Genomic DNA, 22454 nt, shown 5'->3' on the forward strand with positions numbered 1-22454 from the left:
GCGACAGGCAGGGGAGCGGAGGGGCCGGGCAGGTTTGGGGCAGGCTGGGGGGGTGATGGGGTCCGGGCTGGGGGCGATGGGGCCAGGCAGCTCCCCGCGAGGCTGCGGCGCACAACGGGGAGGGTGAGGGCCGTGGTGGGGGGCGGCAAGGGCAGCGCGGGGGGGTTGGGGTGTGGGGTCTGCGCAGCCCCTGCCTGAGCCGGGCTCTGCCCGTCCCCGCTCCAGGCGCCGGCGGGATGTCGGCCGCGCCGGACGAGCGGTGTGGCTTCCTGGGGAGCTTCGCCACGCGGCTGCTGCGGGTCCAGCCCGACCAGTGGAGCAGGTTTGTGGGCAGCGAGGAGGCCGCGGCCGTGCTGGACGAGTTCTTCAAGCAGCGGGAGGTGCTGGAGCTGGTGCTGGGGCTGAACCCGGCCGGGCAGCTCCTGCCGACCGCCTGCTTCCCGCCGGCCCTCGGGGGCAAGGGCGTCTACTTCGTGAAGAAGAAGAAGCAGAACATCACCCGGGAGAACTGCTGCCGTGAGCTGCTGGTGGGAGACATCGGCCCCTCGCCCGTGGAGCAGCTCGTCACCGTGGTGGAGGAGGTGGGTGGCCCACATGGGTGGGTGCTGGGGGGCAAGAGGGATGAGCCGAGCTCCCTGTGCACACCATGGCCACCTGGATGGCCACAGCAGGCAGCTGCAGCCAAAACTTTAGGTGGGCTCAAAAAGAAACTAAATTAAATGAATAGAAGAAAACATCGCCCTACGGTGGCTCCCAGCCACCCACCCTGCTGTGGGCTGGCCAGGCCCCACCAGGACACAGAGCTGGGTGAAGGTCACGAGCCCAGTTTTCTCCCAGGCCCCAGCTGCATCACTTCCTCCCTGTGGTTTTAAAACTCAGCGTAATTCCCCCTTGCCCGTGCCCCGCAGCTGGGAAATGTCTGAGCGGATTTCTCTCAAACTTCCCATAAATATTCCCGCTCAGACGACTGCCAGCCCAGAGCACCCAAAAGCAGCGTCAGGCCCCAGGAGCTCCTGTGATTCCTCCTCAGTGCCAGGGGCTGCTGCTCATGCGGCCGCCCCTGACCCCGCTGGGCCGCTCCCAGCACTCCCCAGCCCATGAGAGCTGAAAACCCACCAGAGGGTGAGGGGAATCCTGGATGTGCTGACGAGAAAAACATCAGCAAAGCCTGTCAGTGGCTGCCGGGGCTGCTGCTGGGCTGAGGCCGTGCTCGGCCGGGCAGCGAGAGGGGACACGGTGCAAACCCCCGTGGCCCCTCGCTGCCCTTGGCAATGGGAGAGCCCGAGCGAGTGCCCGAGCCAGCCCTCCCCTCCAGGTCGTGTCCCCGCTGCTCCTGAGCGAGAGGAACGTGGCAGACTGGCCCGGGGTGGTGGTGGAGGATGTCGCACGACAAGTCCACCGGCTGAAGAACGAGATGTTTGTGATGGGCGGGAAGATGCAGGGGAAGCCGCTGCTCCCGCTGCCGGAGCACCTGGATGGCCGGGACGGCTCCAGCACCGTCCTGGACCGGTGGGTGCTGCCGGGGCCGCGTGGCGCCAGCAAAGCCTGGCAGGGGCCTGGGGCAGCACGAGTCCCGCTGGGAGGGAATCCCTTCAGCTCGGCCCCTGGGTGCAGCCACCCCTCAGCAGCACCCTCGAGAGCCTCGTGCCGGGCCTCCGCGCTGGCAGAGGTGGCCACGAGCCGGCACGTGGGGTTGCCCTGGGTCCCGGTGCTGGGCCATGACCCGGCTGCCTTTCAGCCTGGCAGGGCCCGTGGACGTTTCGGAGCTGTACGCCACCGAGACCGTCGTCATCGAGTGGTGCCACCAGATCAGGGACATCCTGAGCAAGGACTCGGCGCAGCCGCTGCTGGAGGGGCTGCACCCCCTGCCCAGGACCGAGCTCGAGTTCTGGCACGCCAGGACAGCCGACCTGCAGTGCATCAACGACCAGGTACCGCCTCGCCCCTGGGTGCCCGGCAGCCACGTGTGCCTGGGGCTGAGTCCCCGGGGCTGAGCCCCCCGCCTTTCCCTGCCAGCTGCTCTCACCCCGAGTGATGGCACTGGCCGAGATGCTGGAGAAGGCCAACAGCTGCTACTGGCCGGTGCTCCAGAGCATGTTCAGGGACATCAGTGCCGGTAAGAAGCCTGGTGGCATGGTGGGCAGCTGCCTCTCACCGATCAGGTGAAGTTTCCCCATCCCCGACACAAGTTTCTCCCCTGGGCCAGGCCTGGAGGAAGCAGAGGACATCAGCCTCCACCTGCAACCGCTTCGGATCCTGCTGGAAGAGATGGAGCAAGCGGATTACTCCCAGGTAAGTTATATGTGGCAAAATAACCAGGCGCTGCTTTCCCATCCGGGTAGAGGCGGCGGCGCTGAGCCCCCAGCCTGTGTGCGGGTGCGGCTCCACCCCGGCTCTGCCCGACCCCGTTAGCGCAGCCACGGCCCTGCACTGACGAGGCTCCGCTCCCGCAGCTGCAGCCCTGCGTGGACAGGGTGCTGTGCACCGTCCGCCTGCTCCGGGCTCACTGCCAGCACTACCGCTTGCCCACCCGTGGCGTTGTCATCCTGCAGGAGATCTGCAACCTCCTCATCGAGATGGTAGAGCCCCGAGCCACCGCCGTCCCCTCGTGCCGCCCCGCTGCGGGACTGTGAGCGGGAGGGGTGACACGGGGCGGGTGTGGGAAGCCCAGCTGGGGTGACGTAGGGGTCAGCGAAGCCCCCGGGTAGGGCTGGAGGGGGTTTGGGCAGGCGTGGGCTGTGGGCGATCACCAGGGAGCCCGTGGGGCTGGAGGGTGGATGGGGGCAGGAGGAGCCCCCCACGCTCCCCCCTGCCAACAGCCCCTGCCTGCATCTGCCTGTCCTAGACCCGTCAGTTCCTGGGCTCCGAGGACGTGATGAAGGGGCTGCAGGGAGAAACCGAGGAGACCTTAGAGAGAATCAGCCTGAGCATCTCCACCATAGAGAAGCTCTTCCAGTCCTACAGCACTTACTGCTCCAACCAGACGCCCGCGCTGTTCCCGGTGGGCGCAGGGGAGGGTGCAGGTCCGCCTGGCCCCGTCCACGCCAGCTCCACTCGCTGATGGCTCCTCTCCCCTTCCAGGAGGAGCCGCAGCTCTGGGAGATCCCCACGCCCCTCGTCTTCAGGAGAATGGGCTCCTTCTTGCACAGGCTCCGGACCATTGAGGTGACAGCACAGCAGTTCAGGGCGCAGCACTCGCCCCGTGGGGGCTCCCCCTGCCCTGGGGACGCTGGGGTGGTCCCCTGAGAGCGGCATGGGGGCAAACTGTGCTCAGCCCCGGGGTGGGCGGGGGCCACCGGCGCAGGCGGGGGGAGCAGAGGGGAGGTGGGAGCCCAGCAGCACCGTCCCCAGCAGGACACCAGTGTCCCCGCACCCCCGGGGCCGAACGGGCCCCCCAGCCAGGCCATGAGGACGGTGCTCGGGAGCGGTGAACCCGCAGGACACAGCCCTGCACCCGTGCTGCAGCTCCTGCCCCCACGGCACCACAGCCAGGGTTTGGCACCAAGTGGAGCCGGGTGAGATGATGGTTTGTGCTCGCCAGGAGCTGTACAACACCGCTGCGGAGTTTCTGAAGCTGGGGAAGGTGGAGCTGGGAGGAGTGAGAGGAAACATCCTCAGGAGCCAAGTGTTTCAGATCTACGAGGAGGTCTCTGAGATCACCAAGACTTTTGCCGATTGCAAATATGATCCCTTAGATCCTGCGGAAGGGGTGAGTGAGCACTGGCGGGGAAGTCCAAGCATTTGCTGCATGAAAAAGAACCGCTTGCTGGCACACGCTGGAAGAGCTGTGTGTGAAACTGCCCTGCGCAGCGGCACCATGCTCGCTCTGGGGCAGGTCACGGGGCTCCGGGCTGTCTGGGTTCAGCGAATCCTGAGGAAGCCCAGAGGCTGCGCCCGCTCAAATCATTTTGCTCTTACTGGCAGCAATTGAACAAAGACTTTGCAGAGTTCCGGAAAAAGATTCAGGACGTGGACAAGCGGCTGGCCACCATCTTCTGCCAAGGCTTTGACGACTGCAACTGCCTGGCATCCACCATGAAGGTACAGGAGCCCCCCCGGCTTGACAGGTCCTGCCCTCGGGCCTCCTCGTGTGGGGCAGTGACCGGGGGGTGTCACCGGGCCGGGGCAGCGATGCTCTGGCGCACAGAAGCCAAAGCCTCTTCTCCCCGCAGCTGGTGCACATGTTCACCTCCCTCCTGGAGCGACCGCTGATAAAGGCCGAGGTTTCCCCCTGTTACTCAGCCCTGCTGGGCATGTTCAAGGCTGAGCTGGAGAATGTGAAGGCGCTGTATGATGCCCGGAGCTGGGGGGGCCCGACCGTCCACAAAAACATGCCGCCGGTGGCTGGGCAGCTGCAGTGGGCTCTGGAGCTGCAGCAGCGCCTGGAGGGGACGCACAGGGACTTGTTTGCCATCGACCACCCGTACGTGTGGGTCACCCTGACACCCCATGGGGACACGGGGCAGCAGCCGGGGCAGGATCTGGCCCAGCCTGTGTCTCCTCCCGGGCCCCTGCTGCAGCAGCTGCCTCTTTGTCGTGACCTCGACAGCGTGATGCTCGGTGCTGAAGCTGTGCTGGTGTCCGAGAAGTACAGAGAAATGATGGGGCTGCTGCAGGGCCACCGCGAGAACGTCTACAAGGAGTGGGTGTGTGGGGCTGGCCAGGACTGCCACTTCAGCCTGGAGCAGCCCTTGATCCTCAGGGACCCCAGCTCTTCCCTCCTCAGCGTGAACTTCAGCAGAGAGGTGGGTGCTGGCACGGGCAGCCCGCTTGGCGCGGGATCCCTCACCTGAATGTAAACCCGACTGTCTCAGGCTGTGGCGAGGCGTTTCGGGTTTTACTAACAGGCCTTTTCTCCCGCCTCTGTGCCTCGCAGCTCGTCGCCGTTCTGCGGGAGGTGAAGTACCTGAACCTCCAGCAGCAGCAGGACATCCCGGGCAGCGCCAGGAGCCTCTTTGCTCAAAATGAGACTTTCCAAAAGTTTGTGGACAACCTGGATCTTATCGTGGGCTGGTACAATGAGGCAAGTTGCAAAGGGGAGACAACCCAGCTGCTTTTTGGGGACCCCCCCAGGGGAGAGACTCTTATGAAATGGGTCCTGGAAGCCTGGGGGGGTTGGGGTACAGCAGGAACATCACCGGCACACCAGGTGCCTGCCCGTCCCACCATGCTGCCGTCACACCGGCCCCCCTCCGCCCCCCAAGCTCCGTGTCGGTGGGGTGGGGACCCCGCTCCTCCATGAAAGCGGTGCCGGTGACGGCGGGGGCAGGGTCCCTCCTCCGCCGGCCGCGGTCACCCGCGGGTGCGTTGTCTCCCCAGGTGAAGCAGAAGCTGCTGCCGGTGGAGCTCCCGCTGGTGACAGGGGAGCTGGAGGCTGTGGACGGGCGGCTGGCCAGCGCGGAGCACACCCTGTTCTGGCACCATGAAGGTACAAACCCACCCCCAGCCCCCCAAGGCCAGAGATCCTCTTTGCGCCTTTTGGGGGGTCCCCAGCCCCATCCCGTCTCCTGCACAGCAGCTGCCCTCGGGTCCCCACGGCCATCACACCCAAAATGTGGACCACCGCCCGGCAGGTGTCGGGGGGGGGCGGGGGGGGGGGGGGCGGGCAGAGAGTGTCTCCCGCCCCGTGCTGGATACCCTGGAGTGCCCCGACCATGGCTCGGTGCCGGGGAGGTGTCTGCGTAACCTGTGTTTTCCTCCCAGGCGTCCTGGAGTACATCCAGGAGATGAGAGAGATCCTGTACGACCTGCAGACCAGGGTCCAGAAAGCAAAGTTAAACAGGGAAAATATCGTCCAGCTGATGGAGGTAGCTGTTGCTGGTGCTTTAGGAGCATCTTCCCTGGAGGGCTCCTGCAGGGATTTACCCCCCCAAGCACTGTGGGGCAGCCCCCTGGTCTCCTCTCTGCAGGAGTGCTCGGCCGCTCCCTTGTTCGGAAGGAAAGACAACAAGGAGACAGCGCTCCTGGACCTGGAGGGGAAAGCAAACGCCTTAACCAAGCGCTGTGCTGCCCTCAGGGACGCGGGCGTGAAGATCCAGGAGATGGTGGAGGTGAGACACATCCCGGGGCGCTGCGGTCGGCCTTGCTTTAACAGGGAGCGTGTCCGGCGCGGGGTGCTACGACGCTCTGAGCCCCGCGGTGGGCTCAAACCCGGGGGCACTGCGGTGGTCCCTGCTGAGGCGCCCGGGGAAGACCCCTGAACATCACACATGGGCTCCAGGAATCTGCTGCCCTCGTGGGTGAGGCCTTGGCTGCGGCTTCTGGTGCCGTACAGCTGGGAGAAAGGGAAGGATGGGGGATCTGCGACAGCCAGGCAGGACAAACCCGCGGGGCCATGAGCGAGGACGCGCTCACAGTGTCAGGAGCTGGTATGTTTGCTGGGTATTTACTGACTAGTTTTTTCCTGCTTGCAGGAGAACGCAGATCTCTTTAAGGCTGACAAGTCATCACAGATGTGGCTGGACTACGTGGGGTGCATGGACAGAATCGTGCTGGACAGACTCTTCAGACTTGTCCACAAATCTCTGCAGCTGCTGCTCACCAACATGGCCCCTGACGTAGGTCCCGGTTCGCCCTGCGGCGCCGTGTCCCTGCGTGTCCTGCCGCTCGCTGTTAATGCTTCAGGCGTTTGTTTAGTGGCCAAACGTGCCCGTCCTGGTGCTCCCCGGTGCACCCGGCAGCCAGCGCCAGAGGTGCCGGTGTCCCTCCTTGTCCCCGGCATGGGGCTGGGGGCCAGGGGGGCCGGGGGACATGAAGCACCACGCGGGGCTCTGACCTGTTTCAGGCCAACGTGGCGCCGTTGTTCGAGGTGCGCCTGGAGCTGTGCGAGGGCAGAGTGCGGTACCGTCCCTCGCTGGAGGTGGGAGATGACAGTCTCTTGGGGCTGGTGGAGAAGCTGCTCCAGGACACCTACGCGCCCGCCGCCTGCCTGCCTCGGCTGCTGGAGGGGAAGCTGAGCTACAAGGTCAGTCCGCGGTGGGAGGCACCTCCCGCCTCAGCTGGAGAGGGGCGAGGATGCGCGGTCCCCCCAGCCAGTCCCCGAGAGCTCTGCCCGTCCCCTCAGACCAGGCTGGAGGAGCAGGAGGATCTCAGCAGGATGCGGGAGGAGGTGGTCTTGCTGGTGGTCAGCGCCGCGGCGGAGGGCGAGGTGTACAGCGCCGGCTTCGAGGAGCAAAACCACCTGTGGCTGGAGGACCCCGGGGAGTTCCTGCAGCACTTCCTCGCCTCGGGCGGTGCCCCCGGCCTGGAGGAGCTGGAGCTGCTGCCGGAGGAGCCCCCGGCTCACGGGACCCCCTCCCTTCAGCTCTTTCAGCAGGAGGTATGGGGCAGGTGCCCAGGAAGGTGCTGGGTGCCCAGGGAGGTGCTGGGTGCCCAGGGAGGTGCCGGCCACGGGCTGTGACCAGCTCTTGTCCCCAGATCAACGCGTGCGAGGAGCTGTGCGAGGAGGTGTCGGGGTTTGCGAACACCAAGGTGTTTGGGGGGTGGCTGCAGTGTGACTGCCGCCCCTTCAAGCAGGCGCTGCTGGGCGCCATCAGGCGCCGGGGTCTGGTGCTCCGGCAGCACCTCGCCAACCACGTCATCACCAGGTAGGGACCCAGTGAGCCCGGGTGCGGGGACAGGGCGCTCCCGGTGACCAGAGCCCAGCTGTGCTGTGCTGGGGCAGGGCGGGTCCCCGAGGGACGGAGCCGTGGAGGTGTGGGCAGAGGTGCCGGGCACCCCCACGGGGGTGAGGCCCTGGGGGGCCACGTCCTGCGGAGCGAGCCCCAAGCAAGCACGGGGGTGGCTGTGAGCCCTGTCAGGGACACCTGGTGAGTGCCGGCACCTTCATCCCAGTCTCCAGGAGCTGGAGGGTTTCATCCAAAATGCAAATACCAGCTTGAACAAACCTCTGGAGGAGGGAGACTATGAGGGGCTGGTGGAGGTGATGGGGCTCCTGATGCGGGTCAAGGAGAGGCAGGTAACGACCGACAGCATGTTTGAGCCCCTGAAGGAGACGGTTGCTCTGCTCAGCACTTATGGAGAGGAGATGCCAGAGGAGATCCATCTCCAGCTCCACGTGAGCTGCTGGGTGTGCGGGGGGCCGGGCAGGGGGTCCCTGGGGCCAGGCCACTGAGGCGCTGCGGTGTTCGCTGCAGGACCTCCCCGAGCACTGGGACAGCACCAAGAAGCTCTGTCTGCGCGTCAAGCAGAGCGTGGCACCCCTGCAAGCCAACGAGGTCAACAGCCTCCGCAAGAAGTGCCAGCAGTTCGAGGTGCCTGCCCGGGGGCCTGGGGGCAAGCGAGCAGCTTCTCAGCAGCCTCGGGAAGAGCTCGCTGCTCTCCTGCCCCCCCTGAGCCCCGTCCCCCCGCGCAGGTCCGGCAGCATGCCTTCCGGAAGAGCTTCCAGCAAAAAGCCCCGTTTTCGTACACTGACCCAGACCCCTACAAGTCCTTGACCAAGGTAAGGAAGGGGAGGACGCCAGGGCCACCGCTGTCCCCACGACACTGCCGGGACGCCCCCAGCCCGGGCACCGGGTGCTGCTGCACGGGGGGGGGCTGGGGAGCGGCAGCAGCTCCGGCTGCCAGCCCGAGGAGGAGGGTCTGGCCCTGCTGCACCATCGCTGGGGTAGGGAAGGTCCCTGGCACACGGTCCCCAGCTGAGACCTTTTCTTCCTCTCCGGCCAGCAACAGAAGAGCATCGCGGCCATGGAGAGTGACCTGGCAGCCCTGTCCCAGTCGGCCGGGCTGTTCGAAGTGTCGGTCCCAGAATACAAACAGCTCCGAGCGTGCCAGAGGGAGCTGCGCTTGCTGAAGGAGCTCTGGGACGTGATCGTCCTGGTACGCGCCACGGTCTGTGAGCCAGCACGAGGCAGGAGCACGGGGGGGTGCGGAACAGGCTTCTGCGGAGCACTGGGCTGGTCCTCACAGTTTTGAAACTCCTGAGGCCTTGATGAGCTGCCCGGTGTCTGCAGACGGTGGCTACCAGTAGCCATCTGCCATTGAGTGCAGTGACCAGGAGCCCTGGGCTCGGTGCTGGCCCCTGCGCCAGGGCACGATGCCCAACGCTGCCTCCAAGCAGAGCAGCTCACATCGCCAGCCAGAGGCACACGGTTGCTGTAGCTCCTCCAAGGGCGTGCGGGTGCTGGGTGTGCACATGGGGGACGCGGCACCGGTGCACGGCGCGTGCGGGCGCTGGGCGTGTTGCTTTGCACCCTGGGCGGGAATGCTGCTGCTAATTGTGCGTCCTGTGAAAACGTATTCCCCAATTCAGGTTACCTCAAGCATTGGCGCCTGGAAGACCACCCGGTGGAAGGATATCGATGTTGAGCAGATGGATCTCGATTGTAAGAAATTTGCTAAAGACATTCGGAGCTTGGATAAGGAGATGAGAACCTGGGATGCGTTCACAGGGCTGGACGACAGCGTGAAGAACATGATAACGTCCCTGCGCGCCGTGAACGAGCTGCAGAACCCGGCCATCAGGGAGCGGCACTGGCAGGAGCTCATGCAGGCAACCAAGGTGCTCCCAGCCCTCCCACCCTTCCCTGGCCCAGGCCCCGGCCCGGAGGCTCCTGAGAGTTGAATCCATCAGGGGAAGCACAGAATCTGTTTTAAAAGCCGTACACAAATATTTGTGTAGGATATTTAAATATGGGTGTTAATGAGCTCATTTGGGAAAACTGCTGGGCTGCCTCTCCGCGGAGGGAGTCCCCGCCCTGACGGTGCCGGTTCTGCTGCAGGTGAACTTCACCATGTCCAAGGGCACAACCCTCGCCGATCTGCTGCAGCTGAACCTGCACGAGTTCGAAGATGAGGTTTGTGGCATCGTGGACAAAGCCATGAAAGAGTCAGGGATGGAGAAGGTAAATGGGGCTCGGTTGCTGCCCTGCTTTGCTGAGAGCCCTGTGCCGATGCGGCTCTGTGGCTGTTAACACCCGTGTTCCTGCTGCTGGGGGCTGGAGGCCACACGCAGCGGCGGCACCGAGGAGCTCGTGCCCCAGAGGAGGATTTCCCGTTGCTCCCTGCCCTTCTGCAGGGTCTGGGACTCGGCACCACCGTCCAGCTCGTTTCTCACGCCCCATCTGTAGGTGCTGAATGCCCTGGACACTACCTGGGCGACAATGCAGTTTGAGCACGAGCCCCATGCCAGGACCGGCATCACGCTGCTCAGGTGGGATGAGGTGCTCGTCGAGATGCTGGAGGACAACCAAGTGCAGCTGCAGAACCTGATGACGTCCAAGTACCTCGCCTTCTTCCTTCAGGAGGTGTCAAGCTGGCAGCAGAAGCTGTCAACCACTGACTCCGTTATCAGCATCTTGTTTGAGGTGCAGAGGACATGGAGCCACCTGGAAAGCATCTTCATTGGCTCCGAGGACATCCGCAGTCAACTGCCGGGGGACTCGAAGCGTTTCGATGCTGTCGATGAGGATTTCAAAGTGCGAAGCCCGTCCCCTCCCCGGGCCCCCGAGAGCTCACTGACGGTTTGGGTAGAGCTGAAGTATTTTACCTCTTGCAGAAATTAATGGCTGAGGCAGTGAAAACTCCCAACGTGATTGAAGCTACAAACAAGTCTGGACTCTATGACAAGCTGGAAGCGTTGCAGAAAAGGTGAGGTTTGGGTCCTGGCGAGGCATTGCGGAGAGGCCTCCGCCAGCTGGTCGAGGGCCAGAGGGAGAGTTTGACTTCTCCAAAGCGATGTCTGTCTCAGTGTGACAAGGACTTATCAAAGAGTAAAAACTAACTGCAGGGTTTTTTTTCCTTGTTTTCTGTTAGATTGGCACTCTGTGAGAAGGCTTTGGCTGAATACCTGGAGACCAAAAGACTGGCTTTTCCCAGATTCTACTTTGTTTCCTCTGCAGACCTGCTTGATATTTTATCTAATGGGAATGAGCCAGCTGAGGTATGGGTGGTGCGTAAAGCGTGGAGGCAAGTCCCGTGTCTCTTGCATGTGAATTTCTTGCAGCAGTTTTAAAATATTTTTCATCCTAAGGAACACAACACCATCACTGGTACCCCCCTTCTCAGGGACGCAGCGCCCTGAGAGCCGTGAGGGGTTAATCCAAGCGGTGACCTCGCAGCACGGTCCCTGAGCCCTGCCCGCCTCTGCTCCCAGGTGTCCCGTCATCTGCTGAAGCTGTTCGACAGTCTGGCTAAACTGAAGTTCAAGATGAGTCCGGACAAAAAGCCCCTGAAGGTTGGCCTGGGGATGTTCAGCAGGGACGAGGAGTACGTGGCCCTTGACGCAGACTGTGACTTGTCTGGCCAGGTCAGCAGAGCCCCGTTCAGGGCTGGGCGGGTTCAGGATGGGGATGAGCCTTGAGCTTGTTGCGCACTAACAGCCTGGCAGCAGTTTTAAAATGCAATCGTGAGGCCTTTCAGCCAAAAAAACCCCAGAAATGGGCTCTGCCTTACGGCTGTAGGACAGCGCTGCAGCAGCATCAGTCACACCCCCCTGGGCTCGCAGCCCCGCCGGCGGCCGCGCTGTGGTTTTCCCCTCTCTGCTGTTCACCCTCGGACCCCGCTCTGTGACCTGCCGCAGCAGAGCCCCCCGGGGCCGTGCACCAGGGTCCTTCGTGCAGCTCGTCAGGACGCACGGGGCAGCGGGGAGCTGCTCACACACTGCCGCGGGGTCACACAGCCCAGCCCGGCCACGGGCGAGCAACCGTGCGCTCAGGGCTTGCTGGATGTGACCCTCTAGGTCGAGGTCTGGCTGAACCGGGTGCTGGCCAGCATGCGCTCCACGCTGCGGCACCTGATCCCCGAGGCCATGGTGACCTACGAGGAGAAGCCGCGGGAGCAGTGGGTGTTGGACTACCCGGCCCAGGTGGGAGCTGCCGCGTGGGGCCGGGCTGGCCGGTGGCTCTGGGAGCTGGGAAGAGCAAGCGCAGGGCGCGGGGAGGTGCAGGCGCCTGCCCGGAGCCTTCGCGGGGACGGCGCGTTTCCCTCTACGGCCTCATTCTCTGCCTGGGGTTTGCTGCAGGTTGCTCTGACGTGCACCCAGATCTGGTGGACCACGGAAGTCGGCATCGCCTTTTCGAGGCTGGAGGAAGGCTACGAGAACGCGATGAGGGATTACAACAAAAAGCAGGTTGGCATCCCTCAGAGCTGACCCGCAGCTCCTCTCTGCTCCGAGGAGGCGAGGTCTGGTCCGGGGGGGTCACCGTCAGATGGGCGAGTGATGACGTTATTTTCCTGTTCCTCACTTCTTTCCTTGCTCAGATTACTCAGCTAAACGCACTGATTTCACTACTCCTTGGACACCTGACTGCCGGAGACAGGATGAAGATCATGACAATCTGCACCGTTGACGTCCATGCCAGGGATGTTGTGGCCAAAATGATCCTTGCGCAGGTATTTGTTACAAGGGGATATTTTTACCGCTTGGCGCCTCTGAGCACAGATTTCCCGTTATTTTATTAATTTCCAATGTTTTCAAAATATCCCGATGGCATGAGGAAACCACTCGTGGGGTGTTAGGGGTGCACGGGAGCCGGGGAGGTGGCAGCAGGGGCTGGGTCTCGTGCAAAACCAGATGGAGGAGCAGTTTTGCTGGTTCCGGCCGCGCTCGGGGAAGCCGGGGGTCTCGGCGTGGGGCTGTGCGCCACGGTCGGTGGGCTTGGGGCCGTGGGGAGGGACGGTCCTCACCCACCCCAGGGCTGCACTGGGACCTGTTTGAACGCTCTCCTGGTGTACGGAGGTGACTGGGGTGCTGGGGCGTGTGTGGGGGCTGGCTGAGCCGGGGGGCGGGGTGGGCAGCGCCGGGGTCTGCCCTCCGCAGCCGGTGCTCCGCAGGTGGAGAGTGCCCAGGCGTTCAGCTGGCAGTCCCAGCTCCGGCACCGCTGGGACGAGGGCAGGAGGCACTGCTACGCCAACATCTGCGACGCTCAGCTCCGCTACTCCTACGAGTACCTGGGGAACACCCCCCGGCTGGTCATCACCCCTCTGACGGATCGGTAGGGGCTCGGCTCCCCGCACCTCCCACTGGGCTCTGTGGCCGTGCCGCGCTCCGGCACCGCTCAGGCCTCCCTCCTCCCCTCCGCAGGTGCTACATCACCCTGACGCAGTCCCTCCACCTCTTCATGGGGGGGGCCCCCGCCGGCCCCGCGGGCACCGGGAAAACGGAGACCACCAAGGACCTGGGCCGGGCAGTGGGCATGATGGTCTACGTCTTCAACTGCTCCGAGCAGATGGACTACAAGGTGGGGCGTGGGGGGGGCGGGAGGGTGCCCTCCAAGACAAGGGGGGACCCTCTTTTGGGAGGCTCCGCTGCAGCCCCCTTGTTCGGCTGCAGCGTCCGTTGCTGATGCCCTAAAGCTGATGTGTGGGTCTGGCAGCAGCCCCTGGTGCCATCCTGCACCGCTCGCTCCCACCACAGCTCCAGCCAGCTCGTGTCCCTGGAAGCCCGGGGGACCCAGGGTGGGCTGTAATGCTGCGGGGCATTTCCCCAGGGAAGAGCACAAACCACAAAAGCAAGAGCAGCTCCCAGCCCGTGACCTTTCCTCGCAAACCCCCAGCTGCAGCCTCTGTGTCAGGGCTCGGTGTCTGAAGCCCGTCCCTGGTGATTTCTCCCCAGTCCTGCGGCAACATCTACAAGGGGCTGGCTCAGACCGGCGCCTGGGGCTGTTTCGATGAATTCAATCGCATCGCAGTGGAGGTTTTGTCTGTGATTGCTGTGCAGGTGCGTGCTCTCCCTACAAACCAGCGGCAGCGCCGTGCTGCAGGGACTGGAGGAGACTTTCCAGTTCACGTACTGAACGTTGGCTCAGTCAAACCTGACTTTCAAAAGGACAGTTTGCCGCTGTTATTTCCACTGTGTCGTGTCAGGAGGCAAAGGGGGGGGAAGTGCAGCCATACGGGGCCTTTGGGCACGTTTAAGATCATGCAGCCCATCTGTGTCCCATCCCGGTGACCCACCACACCCCCCCCCCCGGTCTGCCATCGCCCGGGGCCAGGGTGTCGTGGTGCCTGGGAAGAAGCTGATCCAAGGCCGGCGCTCCTGAGCCCGGGGAGTGCGGTGCTGCCGGGCTGTCGGCGAGCTCTCAGCTTTGCCGATGGCACGACCGAACCTCCAGGCTCTCTCGGCGCAGGCGGGCGGTGGGGGCGCGGGCACTGACACCTCCCCTCGCCTGCCAGGTGAAATGTGTTCAAGACGCAATTCGCGCCAAGAAGAAAAGATTCAATTTCCTTGGAGAGACGATCGCTCTGATCCCCTCGGTTGGGCTGTTCATTACCATGAACCCCGGCTACGCAGGACGGACAGAACTGCCTGAAAATTTAAAAGCTCTGTTCAGGTACCCGTGGGCAGAGGGGTCCGTGGGTAACGGGCAGTCGCTACAGCATTCACCTCTGCGGTGATGCGCTGGTGCTACATCCACAACGTGAACTAAAGCTTTACTACTGCAAACAAGGGTATCTGTGTGCACTGGCAGCCCCTGTGTCAGGGTCACCTTGGCACCCCAGGACACCCCAGCCTCTGACCATCTCAGGGGCTCTGAGCGGGGCTGCTCAGCCTGGAGAAGAGGATGCTCGGGGGGTCTAATTGCCCCCTTTGGCTAAAATCCAATTGAAAATAAGAAAACAAGGTGGTCAAGTGCTGGAAGGGGCGACCCAAGGGTGCTGTGGGATTTCTGTCCTTGGAGGAACACAAACTGTGACTGGAGAAGGCCCAGGGTGACCTGTTCCAGCTGTGGCACGAGCCCTGCTTGGAGCAGGAGGCTGGACAAGGCACCTCCAGAGACCCCAGCCGGTGTAAATTACCGCCCAATTATCATAATGAAAACATGGGTGTGAACTGTGGCTGGCTGCGGGAGCGCGAGGGGCGTGTGGACGTCCCTGCACAGCCCTGCTAACCTGCCGCTGCTCCTCCAGACCCTGCGCCATGGTCATCCCCGATTTCGAACTGATCTGTGAAATCATGCTTGTTGCAGAAGGTTTTATTGACGCTAAGCTTCTTGCAAGAAAGTTCATCACTCTGTATACACTCTGCAAAGAGCTACTGTCTAAGCAGGTAATTTAACATATTGCACGGGTCTTTAAGATGAAAGAGTTCGTTTGAATTTCAAACCTGGGGCTGGTAGTCGGGTTGCCGGCAGGAACGTGCTGCCTGGAGTGTGCTGCGCAGTTCAGGGCTCTGCCTGGGCAAACTCCACTTCCACGCTGGTGCATCATATGGCACATTCCTGCCTTCTGGAATAAATCAAGAAGTACAAAAATAGAATCGAATAGACTATAGCTGGTTAAGATGAGAGCATGCAGATGTTATTCATCTCAGCAGAAGTGATTTGCAATAAAAACGTGCTTCCAGGAAGGAAGCCAGGCTGTGCTCCCCTCCCTGCCGAGCGGGTTTGCCTGGTGCATAAACTCACTAAGTCCCGTCTGCTGGACACCGGATCACCCGGGGTGGGCAGCGCGCAGGGTATTTCTCCAGACTGTTTGAAGCAGTTTTCTCTCACCAAAGTGAAATTGTGATACTCTGCTGCCTGTTGGCAGGACCACTACGACTGGGGTCTGCGGGCTATTAAGTCTGTGCTGGTGGTAGCCGGCTCCTTGAAGAGAGGGGACCCCAGCTGCGCTGAGGACCGAGTTCTGATGAGAGCTTTACGAGACTTCAACATCCCCAAGATCGTGACAGACGACTTGCCCGTCTTCATGGGGCTGATTGCAGACCTGTTCCCAGCCCTGGACATCCCCAGGAAGAGGGACCTCAACTTGGAGAAGGTGCAGGCCCCGGCATGGCACCAGTGCCAGACACATCCCAGTCCTGGCAGGGTCCAGAGGCTGAAGGTCCATTCAGCACTGGGGGGGGGCTGGCCCGTGTCTGGGCTCTTGGCGAGGCCGTGACGCTGCCTGTGGCCTCCCCTCCCCAGATCATCAGACAGTCCGTGCTGGAGCTGAAGCTGCAGGCGGAGGAGAGCTTTGTGCTGAAGGTGGTGCAGCTGGAGGAGCTGCTGCAAGTGAGACACTCCGTCTTCGTCATCGGCAACGCCGGCTGCGGCAAGTCTCAGGTAGCAGCCAAACCATCCCTGAGGACATGGGTCCCCTCCTGCCCCAGCTGAGCGCACCCCATGGCCTCCCCGGTCCGTGCAGCTCCTGGCTGCACCTGCAGCAGCGTCTGCGACAGGGCCAGCGGCGTGGCCGGTGTCCATGGCCACCCCACAGCACCGTGCACACCGGGCTCAGCCCGTGGGGCTGGGCAGCTTTGGGACAGGGATGTCCGGGACACCCTTAGGCAGAGCGGGGACAAGGCCAGGAGCAGGCAGGGACACGCTCTGGTGACACCCTGTGTGCTGCGGTGTGGGCAGGACGGTGCCGGGGCTGGCAGGGCTCTGGGCTCTCACAACACCCCGGCCAGGAGCCGGCCCTGCAGAGGGAGGCCCAGGGCATTCCCAGAGGCTGCCCAGGCCGGGCTGCTCCACCGCGGGCGGGAGCAAGGCTCTGTCTGGGCCGCGCAGGGGCAGCGGCCGCAGGGCACAGTTCCCCTCCCCGCAGGTGCTGAGGTCGCTCAACAAGACCTACAAGAGCATGAAGCGGAAGCCGGTCACCGTGGACCTGGACCCAAAGGCCGTGACCTGTGATGAGCTGTTCGGGGTCATTCATCCGTCCACGCGAGAGTGGAAGGACGGTGAGACACCGACGCTTGTGTGCGCGGCCCAGCGGGGGGACGGGAGCCGGCACAAACCGCCCTCCAGCAGCCGCTGGTGCAGAGGCAAATACCTTCATAAAATGTGAATCTGTAAACACTTTGTGATGCGGTGGCTGGAAGGGGAAGACCTTTCCTTGGGGCTTTTTACTGGAGTGTGAGGGAGGAGCAACGTGTTTCAGGGAAGCACCCAGTCCCGTGTGTCCCTCAGCAAATGTGCCGTGAGTGGAAAGAGCCGAAGGGGACAAACCCATGTGTCTCTCTACGGGGCAGGTCTGTTTTCTTCAACGATGCGTGACCTGGCCAACATCACCCATAAGGGGCCCAAGTGGATCATCCTCGATGGTGACATTGACCCCATGTGGATCGAGTCCCTCAACACAGTCATGGATGACAATAAGGTCGGTGCCATCACACCCCAGAAGCTTCGCTCGCTCATTAACTCGAGGTGATCAGCCTGGGTTCGTGGCTGGGCCCCAAGATCAGGGCAGCCCCCCTGTGACAGGCTGCTTCCCCCAGGTTCTCACCTTGGCCAGCAACGAGCGCATCCCCCTCAACCCCACCATGCGGCTCCTCTTCGAGATCAGCCACCTGCGGACTGCCACGCCAGCGACCGTGTCCCGGGCGGGAATCCTCTACATCAACCCCACAGATCTGGGCTGGAACCCGTGAGCCCGGGGAGGGACATGGGTGGGGTGGGATGGGACGGGACAAGATGATGGGATGGGATGGGATGGGATGGGATGGGATGGGATGGGACGGGATGGGATGGGACGGGACGGGATGGGACGGGATGGGATGCGATGGGATGGGATGCGATGGGATGGGATGCAATGGGATGGGTGCTGGCCCCCACGTGCTCACCTGCAGCCCTGCCCTCCTCTCCCGCAGCATTGTGACCAGCTGGATCGAGACGAGGACGGTGCAGTCTGAGAAGGCCAATTTGATGATCCTCTTTGACAAGTACCTGCCAGTGTGCCTGGAGAAGCTCAGGTCGGGATTCAAGAAGATCACCCCGGTCCCTGAGGTCACGATGACACAGACGGTGCTGTACCTGCTGGAGTGTCTCCTGACGCCGCAGACTGCCCCGCCGGACTCGCCTCGGGAGCTCTATGAGCTCTACCTCGTCTTTGCTTGCACCTGGGCCTTCGGAGGGGCCATGTTCCAGGACCAGGTACGGCCGCCTGCCCACACCTGCCCCCTGGCCAGGGGATCCTGCCCAGCTTCATCCCTCGGCCACATCCCTTCGGAAAATGCTAAAGCAGCAACAACGTTGGCCCATTTCTAAGTTTTTCTGTTTGGTTCCTCCCAGCTCATGGATTACCGCCTGGAGTTCAGCAAGTGGTGGGTGAATGAGTTTAAAACCATCAAGTTTCCTTCTCAGGGGACAATTTTTGACTATTACGTTGATCCGGAAACGAAGAAATTCATGCTCTGGACTGAAAAAGTGCCAAAATTTGAACTCAATCCCGACGTCCCTTTACAGGTATTTCCCACAAGCTCTCTGGGTTTGTGTTTTGTTTATGACTCCATGGTCTTCCCCCGAGCAGCGCTGGGCCTGGAGCGGTGCCAGGACTCGGGCCGGCTCCGGTGGCACCCAGCAAACCCCACGGTTCTGCTTTACCCTGCGGAAACCTCAGTGAGAGCTGCAAGTTGCAGCTCTTCTTTAATTTCAGATTAACATGTGGCTTCGTAGATTATAATGAAGCAATTATAACTATCACCTGAATGCAAAAATGTACTTTAAAACTTTATTTGTATGTCCTTTGAAATGCCCTCCCGAGGGAGGGGCGTTGTGTCAAGGGTCTCAGGGAGAGGGAGAGGTGCTGTGGCCGAACGTGCCCGAGCATTGGCTGAACAGATTCGCTGGGGACAGTTTCAGGAACTGTGCTGTGTTGTTCTGGTTTAATAACTCGTTTTTCTGACAGCTCCTATTTTTGGTCAGAAAGTCTTTAGAATAACCAAGCACCTGAGATCTTTTGCTTTAGAGAGGGAGCAGGTTTGTGTGGAGATAGAGCATCTTCCGCTAGACCAGCTGGCAGTGCCGGGGAAGGCAGGCAGGGCTCCCTGCCCGCTGCTCCCCCGGGAGATCCGCCTCTGCCTGTGCACGGCGCCTCGGGCAGCACGAGGAGCTGCGGGGCTGACGCCATCCCCCCAGGCCTCCGTGGTGCACACGACGGAGACCATTCGCGTCCGCTACTTCATGGACCTGCTGATGGAGAAGCGGAGGCCGGTGATGCTGGTGGGGAACGCAGGGACGGGAAAATCGGTCCTGATGTGGGACAAGCTCGAAGCGCTCGGCGCAGACGAATACCTCGTGCAGTCTGTGCCCTTCAACTTCTACACCACCTCGGCCGTGCTGCAGGGTAAGGCTGGCCCGAGCCGGCGGCCGGCCCCACGCCGGGCTGTGCCCCGCGGCGCTGCCCCGCTCACTGCCCACCCGCTCCTCTCGCTGCAGCTGTCCTTGAGAAGCCCCTGGAGAAGAAATCGGGGAGGAACTACGGCCCCCCCGGGACCAGGAGGCTGATCTACTTCATCGACGACATGAACATGCCGGAGGTGGACAAGTACGGCACCGTGGCACCGCACACGCTCATCCGGCAGCACGTGGACCACGGACACTGGTGGGTGCCCGGCCGGTGGCCCCCTCTGCAGGGCCTCGGTCACCCCCTTCCCAGCAAACCCCTGCGGTGCCAGCACCTCTCCCACCCCGCCTGTGCCCCGCCCGTGCCCCCTCCTGCACCGGTGGGGCCAAGTCACCTGTTCGCCCCCAGCCTGCTCATTCCTGGAGCTGCAGGGAAGGTTTTGGCAGAGGAATGGGAAGACTCTCTGCTGGCGACTCCAAACCCCGTCCAAAGCACACAGCCCGGCTGCCAGCGCCGGCAGGGAACCCCGGCGGGGGATCCCGGTGCCTGGTGCTGTGGTGTCAGCAGTGGGGAGGGTTCGCTTGGGAAGGGGGGAAGAGGTGACAAGTGCCGGCTGTCATGGAGGGCTTTGGGGCCAAGTCTGGCCCTGGGGCGCAGGAAGCATCACCGAGAGCCGTGCCAGGCTTTGCCCAGCACCAGGGAAATGGGGATCCCTGCTCCCGCGTCCCCCCCGACACAGCTCCACAGCGGCACAGCCCGACTGGAGGAACCCACCCCCGGGGAAAGCGTCACGATGCCGGTCCCTGCGCAGGTACGACAGGAACAAACTGACCCTGAAGGACGTTCACAACTGCCAGTACGTGGCCTGCATGAACCCCACTGCGGGGTCCTTCACCATCGACCCCAGGCTGCAGGTACGCGGGACCCACAGCACCGGGGGCTGTACCCTGCGGGGGGGGTTCGCTCCCTGGGACTGGAGCCCGGAGCAGGTGGGATGAGCCAGGGGCCGTCTGGCTGCATCAGCCCCTGTGGGGAAAACCTCCTGCCTGAATTCCTGCCCCTCGCTGCAGCGTCACTTCTGCGTCTTCGCCCTGAGCCCTCCCGGCCAGGAGGCTCTGCTGACCGTGTACGGCACCATCCTGGCGCAGCACCTGGCCCTGCAGAAGATGCCGCCGGCTGTCCAGAAGCTGCAGCCCCAGCTGGTCGCAGCCGCGCTGGGTGAGCCCCTGACACGGCGGGGAGGGGGGAGGTGGCACCCACCGGCATCAGCCCCCGGGGAACGCACCCCCCAGCAAACCCAACTGCTCCACCATCAGCCAACGCCCTGGGAGCCCCATGCCGCAGCTCCGCATCATGGCACCGTGCAAATGAAACCTCAGCTCCTCCTTTCCTCCTGTTCACGCTCTAAATGCAGCATTGTTTCCCTAGAAATTGTCAGACTAAAGCCTCAGGCTTGTCCTCCTGCTGAAGGTGCCAAAGGGGAGGGTGAGCCAGGCTCAGGGGTCCCACCAGAGGCTGCCGTGGGGCCCTGCCCGCCCGCTCACCCCATTTCCTGCCCACAGCCCTCCACCAGAAGGTCGCCTCCACCTTCTTGCCAACAGCCATCAAGTTTCACTACCTCTTCAACCTCCGGGACCTCTCCAACATATTCCAGGTAACGGGACGGCCGTTTCCTCTCAATTCTCCTTATTCCTTCATCACGCATCCCTGCAGTGCACCATGTCCCTGAAAAGTACCATAACCTCTTCCCGAAGCCAACCTTTACACTCAGCCCTGAGCAGCAGTAAAATAACCCCCGAGGACTGAGGGATTCGTGTGTTTGTCAGGGTATGTTGTTCTCCACCCCTGAATGCCTGAAGAGTCCCGTGGACTTGGTGCGTCTCTGGCTTCACGAAGCGGAGCGGGTGTACGGAGACAAGCTCGTCGATGAACGGGATCAAAAAGGTTTTGGGAAGATACTGGTGGACACCTGCAAAAAGTTCTTTGATGTAAGTTGTGCTGGAAAATGAAGGAGTGCCCCAGCCCGGTGGGGCTGCGCTGCCAGGCCGAGCCCCCCGGCACCGGCTCGGCGGTGGGACGGGCAGCGGCACCCCCGGGCGCCCCCTGGCTCAGCCCCACCTCTGGCCTTGCCTCTCGCAGGAACTCGGCCAAGACGCGGCGTTGGCCAAGCCCAACATCTACTGCCACTTCGCCCAGGGTGTGGGGGAGCCCAAGTACCTGCCGGTGCCGAGCTGGCCGGCTCTGAACAAGCTGCTGGGGGAGGCCTTGGACAGCTACAACGAGATGAACGCGGCGATGAGCCTGGTGAGCGCCCGGCTCCGCGCCGAGGCAGCGCTGAGACAGCGGCATCGCTCTCACTCTCGCTCGGGTCTGTACGTCACGGGGGGTTTGATCATTTTCCGGCTGCAATTCAGAACATTGAACCTTCCCCTCCTGTTTCATTCAGGTGCTCTTTGAAGACGCCGTGTCTCATATTTGCAGAATTAGTCGGATCTTAGAGTCCCCCCGGGGCAACGCGCTGCTGGTGGGGGTAGGAGGCAGCGGGAAGCAGAGCCTGGCACGGCTGGCAGCTTTCATCAGCAACCTGAGCGTGTTTCAGATTACGCTGAAGAAAGGCTACAGTGTCCCGGACCTGAAGGTGCGAGCAGCTCTCCTGACCCCGGGGCCAGATCCTGCAAACGCGGTGCCAAGCCCCACGGTGGCTCTGGTGCCGGGGGTGGGCGTGGGGCTCTGCTCTCCTCTCCTCTGTGCACCCCCTGATCCGCTCAGAGGTGCTTTCCGAGTCCTGCCCGAGGGGCCGCAGCGTTTCCCTGGCCAGGGACTGGCAGGAGCCGCTCGCGAGGGCAGGCGCAGTGCAGGCAGCGCTGGCAGCCGGCCCCAAGCAGAGCACCCGGCACCCAGCACCTTCCCAAAGGCACCTCCTGGCTTTCCAGGGGTGCTGGGCTGCGCCCAGCCGGTCCCCTCGGAGAACGGCTCAGGGTGGGTTTAAAGCTGGGGGGGTGACAGTTTCCCTCTCCTGCCCAGCTGGACCTCGCCTCCCAGTACATCAAGGCGGCCGTGAAGAACATCCCCACCGTGTTCCTGATGACGGACTCCCAGGTGGCTGATGAATCCTTCCTGGTCCTAATTAACGATTTCTTGGCGTCTGGGGAGGTGCCAGGGCTCTTTCAGGATGATGACCTGGAAAACATTATCAATGCCATGAAGCCCCAAGTGAAGTTCCTTGGATTGCAAGATACAAGGGAAAACTGCTGGAAATTATTTATAGAAAAAGTCAGGCGTCAGTTAAAGGTGGGTGTTCAGCCGGGGGGGGTTGTCAGGGCTCCCGGCTTCCCAAACCCAAAACCTGTTTGCAGACAGGACACAGAAAACCGTGGTTTCATTACAGGGTGGTGGGTTTGGGTGAAAGATGTTTTCAAAGGCTCCTCAGTCAACGGTGCCCCCCCAGCCCCGGGGGTGCAGCTCCTCAG

The 22454-nt window shown here is 62.6% G+C and overlaps 1 protein-coding gene across 1 annotated transcript in view; it reads left to right on the top strand.

Annotated features, from left to right (window-relative positions):
• Window positions 1-236: 236 nt before the first annotated feature.
• DNAH17 (dynein axonemal heavy chain 17) overlaps window positions 237-22454 on the top strand; it is a 34205-nt gene continuing 11987 nt past the window's right edge. Inside the window, exons 1-54 of the mRNA XM_074889680.1 lie at window positions 237-581; window positions 1316-1509; window positions 1739-1931; window positions 2017-2116; window positions 2207-2292; window positions 2454-2579; window positions 2846-3001; window positions 3082-3165; window positions 3542-3709; window positions 3925-4041; window positions 4173-4423; window positions 4550-4745; window positions 4877-5023; window positions 5320-5428; window positions 5704-5807; window positions 5910-6050; window positions 6414-6557; window positions 6785-6964; window positions 7064-7318; window positions 7417-7586; window positions 7834-8056; window positions 8136-8252; window positions 8354-8440; window positions 8665-8817; window positions 9251-9499; window positions 9720-9842; window positions 10068-10415; window positions 10496-10587; window positions 10753-10879; window positions 11093-11245; window positions 11678-11803; window positions 11960-12067; window positions 12199-12330; window positions 12772-12932; window positions 13022-13178; window positions 13553-13657; window positions 14113-14270; window positions 14848-14986; window positions 15469-15696; window positions 15846-15983; window positions 16468-16600; window positions 16892-17019; window positions 17138-17286; window positions 17510-17792; window positions 17931-18104; window positions 18777-18984; window positions 19077-19242; window positions 19796-19898; window positions 20055-20202; window positions 20547-20638; window positions 20811-20972; window positions 21124-21288; window positions 21431-21622; window positions 22009-22275. Of these exons, the coding sequence (XP_074745781.1) occupies window positions 237-581; window positions 1316-1509; window positions 1739-1931; window positions 2017-2116; window positions 2207-2292; window positions 2454-2579; window positions 2846-3001; window positions 3082-3165; window positions 3542-3709; window positions 3925-4041; window positions 4173-4423; window positions 4550-4745; window positions 4877-5023; window positions 5320-5428; window positions 5704-5807; window positions 5910-6050; window positions 6414-6557; window positions 6785-6964; window positions 7064-7318; window positions 7417-7586; window positions 7834-8056; window positions 8136-8252; window positions 8354-8440; window positions 8665-8817; window positions 9251-9499; window positions 9720-9842; window positions 10068-10415; window positions 10496-10587; window positions 10753-10879; window positions 11093-11245; window positions 11678-11803; window positions 11960-12067; window positions 12199-12330; window positions 12772-12932; window positions 13022-13178; window positions 13553-13657; window positions 14113-14270; window positions 14848-14986; window positions 15469-15696; window positions 15846-15983; window positions 16468-16600; window positions 16892-17019; window positions 17138-17286; window positions 17510-17792; window positions 17931-18104; window positions 18777-18984; window positions 19077-19242; window positions 19796-19898; window positions 20055-20202; window positions 20547-20638; window positions 20811-20972; window positions 21124-21288; window positions 21431-21622; window positions 22009-22275 (8760 nt within the window). The remainder of the gene's footprint in view (window positions 582-1315; window positions 1510-1738; window positions 1932-2016; window positions 2117-2206; window positions 2293-2453; window positions 2580-2845; window positions 3002-3081; window positions 3166-3541; window positions 3710-3924; window positions 4042-4172; window positions 4424-4549; window positions 4746-4876; window positions 5024-5319; window positions 5429-5703; window positions 5808-5909; window positions 6051-6413; window positions 6558-6784; window positions 6965-7063; window positions 7319-7416; window positions 7587-7833; window positions 8057-8135; window positions 8253-8353; window positions 8441-8664; window positions 8818-9250; window positions 9500-9719; window positions 9843-10067; window positions 10416-10495; window positions 10588-10752; window positions 10880-11092; window positions 11246-11677; window positions 11804-11959; window positions 12068-12198; window positions 12331-12771; window positions 12933-13021; window positions 13179-13552; window positions 13658-14112; window positions 14271-14847; window positions 14987-15468; window positions 15697-15845; window positions 15984-16467; window positions 16601-16891; window positions 17020-17137; window positions 17287-17509; window positions 17793-17930; window positions 18105-18776; window positions 18985-19076; window positions 19243-19795; window positions 19899-20054; window positions 20203-20546; window positions 20639-20810; window positions 20973-21123; window positions 21289-21430; window positions 21623-22008; window positions 22276-22454) is intronic.

The sequence above is a fragment of the Strix uralensis genome, chromosome 19 (assembly GCF_047716275.1).
Source record: "Strix uralensis isolate ZFMK-TIS-50842 chromosome 19, bStrUra1, whole genome shotgun sequence".
Lineage (NCBI taxonomy): Eukaryota > Metazoa > Chordata > Aves > Strigiformes > Strigidae > Strix > Strix uralensis.